This window comes from Mustela nigripes, chromosome 14 (genome assembly GCF_022355385.1).
Source record: "Mustela nigripes isolate SB6536 chromosome 14, MUSNIG.SB6536, whole genome shotgun sequence".
NCBI classification, from domain to species: domain Eukaryota; kingdom Metazoa; phylum Chordata; class Mammalia; order Carnivora; family Mustelidae; genus Mustela; species Mustela nigripes.
Genome location: NC_081570.1, coordinates 98,232,719 through 98,246,379, shown reverse-complemented (window position 1 = coordinate 98,246,379; position 13,661 = coordinate 98,232,719). Strand labels below are relative to the sequence as shown.

Below are 13,661 nucleotides of genomic sequence, written 5' to 3'. Positions count from 1 at the left end.
TCCTGGCTCCCTATTCACATTCTCACATTTTTTGTTTTCCTCCCTAAGCTTTTGTCTGTAGATCAACAATGACTAGTAGAACCAGATAATTATATTTACCTACTTTGTCAGTACATGCTAAGTTTTACTGAATCTGTTCCAACCTAAACGTTTCTTAACTTTTAGTTATCAGCTCTTACAAAATGATTTATTGTCCTTCTTCAATTCTGTCATTATAATTTTGGTGTTGAAGTCACGTATAAAAAAAGGGACAACCTCTTTCTTTTTTGATCCCTACAGATTCTCAGTAGATTTTCCTATTTGCCTTATAAACCCCTTCACCCTCATTCCGTGTCTTGGAAAGCAGATCATCAAAACCTACAGATGTGAATGTATTAAAGCTATCTAAATGAGCTTCGGTAGGGTCTTTTTCCATTGTATAACCTTTCCTTCGTTTCCCCTTTCTTTTTCTCTCTCTCCAGACCCTTAATAGTGTCAGACCCCTAAGAAGTGTCTGATGCTAAGGACACAAACAGGACTCAGGAGCTCACAGTGTTTGTTCCTTCATACTAAGTAATGCTTCCTAGCTCCATTATGCTTTCTATCACGGATAATTTGAAGTTATAAAGCCTGTGAGATAGTAGCTATGCTTGCACATCATCAGAGCATAATGTATGCACTTGTCAAATCATTGTATTGTACACCTGAAACTAATGTAACACTGTGTGTCAACTATACCCAAATCAAAAAACATTGGGGATGTCTAACTGGCTCACTCTGTAGAGGGTGTAACCCTTGTTCTCAGGGTCATGAGTTCAAGCCCCACACTGGGTGTGGAGCTTACTTTAAATAAATAAATTAATTTAAAGATTTTTTTTTTTTTTAATAACAACAAAAAAAAAGGTGCCTGACTGGCTCAGTCAGTGCCTGGCTCTTGATCTCCGGGTCATGAGTTCAAGTGCCATGTTTGGGCATAGTTCCTACTTAAGAAAAAAAAAAATCGAACCTGCCAAAACCCATACAACATTTAAATAGTTCCTTTTTCTGTTATATCTCTTATGAAGAAGCTGAAGAAGCAGCATTTTTTAACATTCTCTTATTCCTTATTATTAAATTTAAATGAATATAGCAAGAAATTATAATAAACCCCCCAAGCATCCTAATTGCTCCCAGAAAATTTTATGCACATGTAGATGTTTTTCTACCAAATAATTTTTTATACCATTCAGACTTTGTATATCTTGCTTAAAACAGAAAGTGATATATTTCAGAACTCTTTCAGCACCAACATATGGAGATCCATGTAGCTGTACTACAGTTCATTGTATGGATGGTAGACATTTTGATTGTTTCATATTTTTTTAAAAGATTATTTATTTGAGAGAGAGAGAAGTGGGTGTGGGAGAGGGAGAGGGAGAAAGAGACTTCCCTCTGAGCAGAGAGCCCAACTCGGGACCCAGTCCGGGGACCCTGGGATCATGACCTGAACTGAAAGCAGACACCCAACAACTGAGCCACCCAGGTGCCCTGATTGTTTCACGTTTTATTTAACCTATGGCTTTGAAGGTATATATATATATATATATATATATATATATATATATATATATATACACACACACACACACACACACACACACACACACACCCCTATACACACACACACAGACACACACACACTTTTTTTTGCTCTTCGAACAATGCTATGTTATACATCTTTTTGTATATATATTTGTATATTGGTAAGAATACATCTGTAGAGGGGCGCATGGGTGGCTCAGTGGGTTAAGCTTCTGTCTTCGGCTCTGGTTATGATCTCAGGGTCCTGGGATCAAGCCCCACATCAGGCTCTCTGCCTGCCCCGCTGCCTACTTGTGATCTCTCTCTCTCTCTGTCAAATAAATAAAATCTTAAAGAAAAAATACATCTGTAGAATAAGTTCTAGCAGTGGACTTAACCAGAAAACATGTACACCTAATATTTTTATAACTGCTGTCAAATTGTCCCACACATTGTAACTGCTTACATTTCTATGAACAGCATTGGAAAATGACATTCTTCTCATAGTTTTTACTAATACTATGTTGTATAAAGCTCTTTTATTTTTGCCAATACCATGGTTGAATATTGGAGCTTATTTATTATTTTAGCTTGCTTTTCTTTAATTATAAATGTGGACAGTTACCATGTTAACCAACAGTTCTAAATCTTTTTCTATGTATTGCTTATTCCTGCCCTTTTTTCATTTTTCTGCTGTGCTGTAATTTTTCTTAATCATTCATAACAGCTGTTTGAATATGAAGAAATTTATCCTTGTGTCGGCAGTGTGTATTATAAATATCTTCCCAGTTCATTGTTTACTTTTCGAATTTAGTAATTTTTTATAAGGTAGACACTTCACATTTTTATATAAATAAACATATGCATTTTTCATTTATAACTCCTAGCCTTGTTTTTCTTGATACAGAAAGTCCTGCCTTAGCACCAGGTACCTCTTAGGAAACTATGGAAGTGTCTGGAAAGAAAGAAAAGGCGAAAGGGAGGAAAGTTACAGAAAGATTTTCCCTTTCTGTGCCTTTTTAAATTTTGCTTTAACTTTTCCAACTTAATCTAGAAATTTTTCTTTTTTTTTTTTCCAAAGATTTTATTTATTTATTTGACAGAGAGAGATCACAAGCAGGCAGAGAGAGAGGAGGAAGCAGGCTCCCTGCTGAGCAGAGAGCCCGATGTGGGCCTCGATCCCAGGACCCTGAGATCATGACCTGAGCAGAAAGCAGTGGCTTACCCCACTGAGCCACCCAGGCACCCTAGAAATTTTTCATTTACTTGTTCAGAAAGCTCTGAGTACTATAAGCAGTCTGAGTACTGTAAGAATTCAGAGTAAAGAACACTTGAGTTTGGTCTAGAGGTAGCTTAGAAGTATCATAAAAGGGGTATGGTTCTTCGTAAATATATATGGTTATCCCTCTGAGCCCCACATTTTCCTATGACTCTAAATTCATATTTGGTTCTGTGTTGAGATTTTGATTCAGCCTGGTTGGTGTGTCTACCTTTGATATCTTATTTGGGACTATAAAGACAAAGCAAGGAAGGTAGAAATAGAATCTACTCTGAACCAGACTCCATAGAATTAGGGAGGAGCTGGGACCTGGGGAGGTAGGGCGGGGAGAGAGTGGAATGAAGCCAGGGTGGGCAAGTGGCTTCTTGGAGTCGTCTGTTCTCTTTCGTGACTGCCCGACCCTGTTGTAACTAAGTGTCTGGAGAAAGGCTCAGCATCCTTAATACTCCCCATTCCCAAGTCTCCAGGTCCATGGAGGCCTTATGCTGTCCCCACCCCCACGGACTTACTACTGTTGGACAGTACAATAGGAACTCTCTCTCTTTTCAGGTGAAGCCAGTGGGAACGAAAGTGATGCTGAGTATCTGCCAAAGAGTGAGTGAGTCAACGGGGCTGCTCCCTTTCTCGAGATGATCACGGTCATGGGGTGGCGTGGCACCTTCCTTTGGGATTGAGCACATTTTCCCCACATTAAACTCTATTTTGTAGGCTATTTCTTCATTACAAGAACCTGTTGAGATTTGGGGAACTAAACAGTACGCCATCAGATGTTTGACAGCGTTAAAAATCTGCCATGTTGCAATGAGGCAGACAGGCTGGTTCTTAAGATGGAATGTTCTTAGGGGAGCGGTGGGGCTGCGTGTTCAGACATATGTGCGGTGGTTTCCCAGCAGCCAAAACAGAGTGTGTGAATCATCCTCTGAGACAAATACATACCATTAAATATCTGATTTTTCATAGTCATTCACATGTACTTATTTAAGTAACTTCATTATCTCTGACATCAAGACAGGAGACATTGATCTGTTTCTTCTCACAGGCATTTATTTATATTTCAAATTATTGTGCCATTTAATTTCTGTTAGGATATAGAATCTGCCATATGCAATTTTGGCTGTATTTCAAGTACTTCATGGTGCTCTGTATCCTTCATCTAATAGGTTTTCACAGCAAATTATAAGTTCCTGTTTAACTGATTGATCGACATACTGAGGCATGGGAAAAGTCAGAGACATGAATTATCCAAGCTGAGGACTGGGCAGTTCCAAGTCTGATACTCTGATCTTATGATTAATAGTCACGTGCTCTCTCTGTTGGCCTGAATCGCTTCAGGTGTTTGATTCAGTAGCCTGACTGAAGGTGAAACTTAAGTCATCATCAGGTTCAGCTTGCATGTGTAAAAATGACGAATTTAGCGCTGTCACTACTGAGAAACAGGACTTGAACTGAGACCTTTAGAGTTAAGTAAAGCTTTGCCTAGAGCCTAAATATACTGGATAATTCCAGGGAGCCATTCTGAGGTGAATTTTTTTTAAAGGTTTTATTTATTTATTTGACAGAGAGAGAGATCACAAGTAGGCAGAGAGGCAGGCAGAGAGAGAGGAGGAAGCAGGCTCCCTGCCAAGCAGAGAGCCCGATGCAGGGCTTGATCCCAGGACCCTGGGATCATGACCCGAGCCGAAGGCAGGGGCTTAACCCTCTGAGCCACCCAGGCGCCCCCTGAGGTGAATTTTTAAGTGTTCTTAATATCTGATCCATAGTATAACTTTTGGGGGGACAGAATGCATTCTATCTCAAAAGAAAAGCGAACAGTTAGAGACTGGGTCTTTTAATCATGGCTCAGAATGACACATAATCAAATCTCTGGGATGCTTAGACTATTTCTTCTGCAAGTATTGCATTTCCCCTAGAGGAGACTACCCCAGATTGTTCACAGTTTAGAGATAAAGAAGAATGGCTAAATGCTCTCCAATTTTGAGTGGAATTGCTCATACTATTTAAATATTTAGTATGCTTCCATAATCTCATTCTTTTGAAAACTAGTCCATTAATAGATGTCTTCTTTTTTTTTTTTAAGATTTTATTTATTTATTTGACACAGAGAGATTACACGTAGGCAGAGGGGCAGGCAGAGAGAGAGGACGGGAAGCAGGCTCCCTGCTGAGCAGAGAGCCCGATGCGGGGCTCGATCCCAGGACCCTGAGATCATGACCCGAGCCGAAGGCAATGGCCTAACCCACTGAGCCACCCAGGCGCCCCTAATTGATGTCTTCTGTTGCTTCATTTTCCCCTCTTCATTTAGCACCATATGTCGATATAAGCATATGTCCATTATTAGCAGATGTTTGCCACGGAGAGAAGGGAAAAGGAAAGTTCTGTTGATGTGAGGATTATTTTTGTTTGAATTTTATCAGACTCATCTCTTCTGTACCTAGCCTCTGTAGGACTCAGTTCTTCTATCAGATATCTCTCACACACACACACACACGAGCGTGTGATTTCATGGTCCTGACAACGGCATCTATTGTCAGGCTGGTGCTTTCACCTGACATTTTCCACGTATCCCGTTGTTGTGTCATGAAAGATGGGACAGCACAGGAATATGTATTGGGTTACACATAGAGTATGGGTGGGGACGGGGAATATCAGAGCCCTCCCAGGTCTGTCTGTGTGGCTGGCACTGGGTAGGCAGTCCGCATTTGGCAGTGACTGAGTGAAGAGTAGTCCATAGGGTTCATGAACCGAGGATAAGCCACGCTGCCTGGTTTCATTGCAGATCGCCACAAACGCTTAGCGCAATTGCAGCAGTCTTCCAAGAGGAATCCTCACTACCAGACCTTGGAGAGGGACCTCATTGAACTACAGGAGCAGCAGCTCTTTGAACTTTTTGTGGTGGTGTCTCTCCAGAAGAAACCATCAGAAATAAGCTACATCCCTCAGGTCATACAGCAGTTCCCTAGCAAGGTAGGTGCAAGGAGACCCAAGAGGCATTCGGAAATGTTCTTGCATCTCTGCGTGTATTGTATTTCCTCTCTTCTTTTGATTGTGGTCTGAAGCAGCTTTTACTACTACTGTACCTCTTGTGGGATCTGGTAGGTAACTCTAAGGACATCTCCTGTCAGGCCTGAGCTACAAATGAGGGCCATAAAAGCTCATTATCCAAGTTGGTTTTCTAGTTTTTGCTCTGCTGTTTACTAAGTATCCTTTAGCAAGTTGCAAAGCCTCAGTTTTCTTTTTCTTAATGGGGGAAATGATAAATATGGCAGAATAGGGTTGCAGTTTAGAGCTAACTCTGCACCTGCCACTTATTAGCTCCGTGACCTTGAGCCATTACTAACTGCTCTGTGCCTTGGTTTCTTCATTTGTAAAATGGAAGTAATCATAATAGTGTCTATCCCATTGAGTTGTACTGAGGATTAAATGAGCCATATAAGGCACTTAGAAGAGTGTCTAGCATATAGTCAGCAGTATAGAATGTTATCCTTTATTAGTGAGCGTTTAATGAGATAATATATGTGAAGTGCTTAACATAGTTCCTGGCACGTAGTAAGCACTTGATAAATGGTATTTATTATTAACAATATTCTTTGGGTTTTTTCCCTACCTTATGCCTGAGGGAGCATAAGATTAAAAAACAAATAGAAATCCCACTAGAGGTGGAAAGACTCAAGAAGAAAGGAAAAAGTTTTATATTTTATTTTCTATTTAATTTTTCCTGCTTTTTGAACAAGGGGCTCACAGTATGGTCTTGCTCTCTGCTCTGCAGATGATGTGGCTGGCCTCGGTAAGGAGTAGTCCTTTCACAAAGGGACACTGACTCACGCGCCTTCTTACTCCTTGGACCCCTCCTCTCATTTATGTTATCTGCTCGGCTGCTTTAGGACCTGAGGTTTAAACCCTGAGCTACATGGTACACCAAAAAAGCTAGTGAAGCCCGATTGTATTGCCATGGAATCAGAGACATTTCCTGCGTGACTTTTCATTAAAAAAAAAAAAAAAAAAGTGACAACATTCCTACTGTAAATCAGTCTGCGTTTAATTTCTTACGGAATTCTTCAGTGTAGCCTGAGAGCACAGTGTCACAACACTGAGCCATAGAAGTCATAACCGTGTAATCCAGAGAGTCTTGAGGAATCTGATTTCCCAAAAGAGAAGCTCAATTTTTTCTCTGTTTTTCCATCAGTCTTACATTTGCTGAGAAAGCTTGGGGTTGAACATGTTTTCAACAAAGCTGGAATTAAGGGACTCAGAACCAGCTAAAGACCCCGTGTGACTCTGGCAGGGATTCAGGGCTGTTTCTAAGTCAAGTTTCTTAGCATCTTCGTGCATGAGGCTCCTCTGAGTTAAGGTGGGAAAGAGCCGATGAAGTCTCTCCTGGTGGTGTTGTGGAGAACCTTAGATGAAGATGATTGTGTGTCATTTAACAATATAAAAATAACAGAGTATGAGATGACCAAAATTTTGTGAGAGTGGTTTTCCAGGGGCACCTGGGTGGCTCAGTTGGTTAAGTGTCGGCCTTCGGCTCTGGTCATGAGCCCAGGGTCCTGGAATCGAGCCCTGATTCGGGCTCCTTGCTCAGCCGGGAAGCCTGCTTCTCCCTCTCTCTCTGCTGCTGCTCCCTTTACTTGTTCTCTCTCTCTCTCTGTCAAATAAATAAAAATAAAATCTTTTTAAAAAATGAATGCTTTTCTGGGGCACCTGGGTGGCTCAGTGGGTTAAGCCTCTGCCTTTGGCTCAGGTCATGATCTCAGGGTCCTGGGATCGAGCCCCGCATCGGGCTCTCTGCTCAGCAGGGAGTTTGCTGCCCCCTCTCTATGCCTGCCTCTCTGCCTACTTGTGATCTCTGTCTGTCAAATAAAATCTTTTTAAAAAAATGAATGCTTTTTTTCTGATGAGCTTATATTGCAGTGACTCAGAATGGCTGCCTCTTCTGTTTAGTAATTAAATTAAAGGATCTGCTGTAGTATGTTTATTAGGCTTATTATCTGCTTGTTTTAGTACTACTTTTTAAACATCTCTTGGTATAACTAATTTTAGATAGTTCTTTGACATACAATATCAGACTTGCACAGAAGGGTCTTTCTTGCTAGAATTTTACAGGAAGTTGCAAACCAGTAATTAGTTAGAAGAGATTATATGCTAAGGGAAATGATTATATATGGGATAGATTCTAAAAGTAGTGTCTTTTCTAAGTAATATTCACCTGCCTTTTCGAAACATCTCTGATTATTGATCAGAGAGTATCTGGAGCTAACTGGGTTTTTGCTCTCAGCATATGATACCATCAATTTTTATTTGATGTCCTGTGATTCATAAAAATATTATTTCCACTAGTATGTGAATCCTGAATTAAGATTCTGTCTCTAGACTAGAAACTATTTTCAGTCACCTCTCTTGCATCAGATTATAGGATCTTCACAAGTAAACATTTCTATGTAAAAATAAGATTCTTTATTCTTAACTCTGTTCTCCGTGTGTCTTCAGTGATTATAGGTCTTGGCCTTCTGGTCTTGTTAAACAATATAAAACTGTGCTGAGATAACTACTTAGGCTTATCAGAGACCTCTTTTCCCGAGACGAGGCTTTTTGTATTTCTAGTCTCCACTTACATAGAATATTAATCACCTAAGACATTACCTTTTTCAGGGTGATCATGGCTTTAAACAGTCCAAAGACACTGAAGAGAGGCTCAAAGTTATCCCCAAATTTTGTTTTCCTGACTCAAAGGACTGGGTGCCAACCTCAGAACTCAAGAGGTAAATATGCTCCTTTATCTGATTTCTGTTTGTTGGAACTGCAAAAGTAGAATCAGAATGTTTGCAAAAAGGGTAGAGCCAGCAGTTAAAGCTACGTGGACACTGTGGCAGGTCAAGGATGCTGTGGGAGGAAAGGAAGAAACAGAATTAGAACATTTCCTATGTGAGTTCAGAAAAGAAAAACACGGAATAGTTTCAGTGTCAAAGGGAAAATGAGTTTGAGAATCTCTGTAGCTTGCCAGTTCTGCAGGGGGGTGGGCAGGGAATGTTCCATTTCACGTACAGTCAGAAATGCCACCAAGTGGACAGAAAAAGGAAAGAAGACTTGAGCTTTGGGACTCTCCTTAGAAGGAGCTAGAACAGAGCAATGTCTGCACCTTGTTTGTCCTTCAGGTGGACAGAAGCCACAGTGCAGGTTGTACATTCCCCTGTGAATCTTGTACGAAGGGAAGCTCCAGACTGGGAGGTGTGAGTGTATTGAGAAGGGAAGAGCATGTGGGAACCGTGTTCAATCAATAAACAGTCATCATCTCTGAATCTCAATCTCACTTTGTTCGGAACTATGATTATTGACCATGCTACTGGGGCTGAAAAGCGTGACTCTGGGAAGCATGTCACATGCAGATAACCTGCTGGTGGACAGCCTCCCCTGTGGCCCGAGCAGCTGCTCTGCCCTTCCATGTCACATCACCTCCTGTCTGAGCTGCTGTGCCTCCTGACCAGTTTGGCCTGATGTCTGCTGTCCTCTCTGAGCCATTGGTCCCAGTGCTCTCATGCTGCCACGTGCACTGCAGCTTCTTTCACACCGGCCTGGCTGCTCTGTACCTGGCTTTCCTGGCTTTCCTCCCTGGCTTTCCTCCCCTAGACCATTTGGAAGACACAGAGGAGTAAATAAAAAAGCAGAAATTAGGGACGCCTGGGTGGCTCAGTTGGTTAAGCAGCTGCCTTCGGCTCAGGTCATGATCCCAGCGTCCTGGGATCGAGTCCCACATCGGGCTCCTTGCTTGGCAGGGAGCCTGCTTCTCCCTCTGCCTCTGCCTGCCACTCTGTCTGCCTGTGCTTGCTCTCGCTTCTCTCTCTATGACAAATAAATAAAATAAAAAAAAAATCTTTAAAAAAAAAAAAAAAGCAGAAATTATATGTCACTGGCATTCTGGTACTCAGAGATAATAACTATATATTTTGGCGTACTTCGTTTCCATCTTTATTTTTTGGCCATATGTAGACATATGTATTCACTGTTCAGATTTAGATTCCTTTGATTATTAATGAGTTTCTGTCTTGGTCTTCTTTTTGAAAATTATCTATGCAGATCCAGGGAGGATCCAGGGAGGATTGGGTAGTCTCCTATTAACTTTTTTACACCAAGGATCTAATCCTTGGCCTCTCACTGTTCCATAGGACCTCTCAGGCCTAAATGGAAGAATTTGGAAGGACAAAAGAGCTTATCCAAGTCCTTCACAGCTCACCTAAATGTTAGACTAAGTTGGATATTCACTAAAAGGAAAAATAGGTTTGATTCCTAGCTAGAGTGGATGAAGAAGAACGTAAAAGCAGACAGTGGTGTCAGCGCGTCTCCCACACATACATGCTCACTCCAGTGCCAGGCAAGACATTCTCAGGCCTGGACATTCTCCCTCAGGAGGAAGGTGACTTGCGATTAATATAGTATTAATGCCTCCTCTCACATCCCAAAATGACTGTTGGACAGTCCTTTTCAGTCGTCTTTTCCATGAAGAATGCCCTAAGCGATTGTTTGGATCTCAAACTATTAACTGTTTTTCCAGTGAAACATTCTCCTTTGTCTTAACTGGTGAAGATGGGAGCCGGTGGTTCGGTTACTGTAAGAAGCTCTTGGTAAGTACCAGACTTGGGCTATAGGTGGGGTTGGTCAAGTCCGACTAGAAACTTCGAAAACCTTATTACTAGATGAGTTTGAGGGCTACTTAATGATCTGTGTATTAAAGAGGCTATGTTGGGGTGCCTGGGTGGCTCAGTCAAGTGTCAGCCTTCAGCTCAGGTCATGATCCCAGGGTCCTGAGATCGAGCCCCACATCAGGCTGCCTGCTTAGCGGGAAGCCTGCTTCTCCCTGTCCCTCTGCCTGCCCACTCCCACTCATGTTCCTGCTCTGTCTCTCTCTCTCTCAAATAAATAAATAAAATTTTTTAAAAAGGAAAAAAAGGTATTTTAACTTTAAATAGTAACAGCAAGATTGGAGTTAGCCAGTGTTCCAGAATAAGAGGGTTACGGACTTTTATTTATGTGTTTGTTTGCTTGTTTTTTATCTGTTCGTAGTAGATGAAACCAATGACAGAGTGGCTAGAGATCAGTCTGGGTCTGTCTGCGGGTGGACGGAGCTCTGAGCTACTTTGTTCTTGCTTAGGTGCCCCCACTAAAGCTGGAATAAGTTGTGCTGTCACATTTTAGCATTTTCCCATCCATCTTTCAGTGTTCAGTGAGCATGAGATCTTTGGTTCCTGCTCGGTACTGAAGACCACCAAGAGCATGTTAATAATTTCCATGAACAGGCTTGTGAGGCTTCATGTTTGCTTTGATGTTCTTTTCTTCTAGCCGGAAGGCAGAGGGAAGCGACTTCCTGAGGTCTACTGCATGGTTAGTCGCCTTGGCTGCTTCAACCTTTTTTCCAAGGTGAGTGCAGCTTGCGCCCTGGGAAAGGTGCTGGTTTTTTCTAGGCTCTAAAGAAATTTTTATTTCTGATGTTGTCACAAGGCAATGTCCAGTGATGTGGCCTCTAACATATGTGTTTAGGAAGGATTCCTAGTAGGAGATTAGAGCCACAGGTTTACATTCACGTCTCTAATCCAGGCGCTGTTTTGTCATCCTGTTTGGTTTGCTAAACCTCCCAGCTTCAAGGAGAGCATAGCCTGAAGCTCCTCTTGTCTCCGGCCTCTCCCAGACCCCACACGGCAAGATATGATTGTCAGGGTCAACAAAAGGGGCTCCTCTTCTGCAAACGAGTTGATTTATTTGAGTAACTTTTCTTGGGGTTGTCAAGATACCGCGAAGACATATGATGGCTTTAATGGACCTGTATTCATTGCAGAAGCTTATCGGTCTGAAGATCTTCTGGTGTGATTTTCAAGTTTGTGCATCACGTCTGGCAGTTCCTTATGTTTTTGAGTCCCTCAAACACTAACATATGTTGTGTGTGTAGATTCTGGATGAAGTAGAGAAGAGACGAGAGATGTGTCCGGCACTGGTTTACCCATTCATGCGAAGTGTCATGGAAGCTCCTTTCCCAGCTCCTGGACGTACCATCACAGTTAAGAGCTACCTCCCCGGGGCTGGCGATGGGGTAAGTTAGCTCATTTTGAAAAGGTTTGATAGGCACCAAAAAGCAGGCCTTACACTAACAGGCGTAGTTTCCAGAAGCCTCACAGCATAATTTTCCCTTTTCCATAAACTATACAAAATAGAAATGTCCGATTGATCTATGAGATAGTGGACACTAGACCTAGGAGCCAGAGATTTCGGTCACTCCTAGAATGAGCCCCTTCCTAATAATTTCAGCATGATAAATGAAGATGATACATGCTATGGTCAGGAGGGATAAAAGATTTTTTTAAGATTTTATTTATTTATTTGAGAGAGCACAAACAGGGGGAGCAGCAGGCAGAGGGAGAGAAGCAGGCTCTCTGCTGAGCAGGGAGCCTGACATGGGGCTCGATCCCAGGAGCCCGGGATCATGACCTGAGCCGAAGGCAGACGCTCAAGCGACTGAGCCACCCAGGCACCCTGGGATAAAAGATTTTATCAGAAATTTACAGTACAAAAGCAAGGTATTGGGGGGCACCTGGCTCACTCAGTCGGTAGAGAATACCATTCTTGATCTTGCAGTGAGGAGTGTAAGCCCCATGGTGGGTGTAGAGATTACTTAAAGAAATAAAAATTTTTTTAAAACTATATTCATGATAAGGTATTAGGTCTTGGAATTAGTGGAGGCAGTTCACAAGCTCTGTAGCAAAACCTGTATCCTGAATTTAACCTGTGAAAGAATGACATTGATGTTGTCAGGGATCGGTTTCTAGTCTGAACTCCCCTGATTCAGATTCTTTCATTTCAGTCCATTGAACTCTGCCGACCACTGGATTCCCGACTAGAGCATGTTGACTTTGAATGTCTCTTTAAGTGCCTGAGTGTGTGCCATCTCATCCGGGTCTGTGCCTCCCTCCTGCTGGAACGGAGGGTAATCTTTGTCGCTAACAGCCTAAGGTAAGAAATGCATAAAATGTCACTTCCTATTGGTATTTTACTTGTTCTCAGTGTTTTAAAATTTGGGCATATTCGGGGCACCTGGGTGGCCAGTGGGTTAAAGCCTCTGCCTTCAGCTCAGGTCATGATCCCAGGGTCCTGGAATTGAGCCCCGCATTGGGCTCTCTGCTCAGTGGGGAGCCTGCTTTCCCCCACCCTCTGCCTATCTGCCTACTTGTGATCTCTGTTAAATAAATAAATAAAATCTTAAAAAAAAAATTGGGGCATATTCAAAAACTGAAGATGTCAGTTACCTAATGCCATATGGACATAGATAATTCCAAATGGTAAATAATCCTAAAGCTGTTTGCATTAGGCTATAGCAGTGACTTTGGGATTGCAAGTAATTTATGTTTATAAACGTGTTTTACTTAAACTGTTGTTAAAAATTCAGCATAGGGAATATAATCAATGGCATCGTAATAGAGTTATAAGGTGACAGTAGCTATCCTTGTAAGCACAGCATAATGTATGGAGACTTTGAATCTCGATGTTTACACCTGAAAATAATGTAATGTGGGTCAGTTATACTCAGAATTTTTTTTAATAATTGTTATTGCTTTTCTAAGTACACACGAATTTTTAGCAACATAAATTATGGCAAAAAGCTGGTTAAGACTAAAATCTTGGGGCGCCTGGGTGGCTCAGTGGGTTAAGCCGCTGCCTTTGGCTCAGGTCATGATCTCAGGGCCCTGGGATGGAGCCCAACATCAGGCTCTCTGCTCAGCAGGGAGCCTGCTTCCCTCTCTCTCTCTCTCTGCCTGCCTCTCCGTCTACTTGTGATTTCTCTGTCAAATAAATAAATAAAATCTTT

At 41.9% G+C, this 13,661-nt stretch overlaps 1 protein-coding gene across 1 annotated transcript in view; it reads left to right on the top strand.

The window, feature by feature from the left end:
- Nucleotides 1-13,661, top strand: part of DENND2C (DENN domain containing 2C) — an 82,426-nt gene that overhangs the window by 54,314 nt on the left and 14,451 nt on the right. Inside the window, exons 7-13 of the mRNA XM_059374333.1 lie at nt 3,368-3,412; nt 5,595-5,782; nt 8,465-8,574; nt 10,362-10,431; nt 11,147-11,224; nt 11,751-11,891; nt 12,660-12,808. Of these exons, the coding sequence (XP_059230316.1) occupies nt 3,368-3,412; nt 5,595-5,782; nt 8,465-8,574; nt 10,362-10,431; nt 11,147-11,224; nt 11,751-11,891; nt 12,660-12,808 (781 nt within the window). The remainder of the gene's footprint in view (nt 1-3,367; nt 3,413-5,594; nt 5,783-8,464; nt 8,575-10,361; nt 10,432-11,146; nt 11,225-11,750; nt 11,892-12,659; nt 12,809-13,661) is intronic.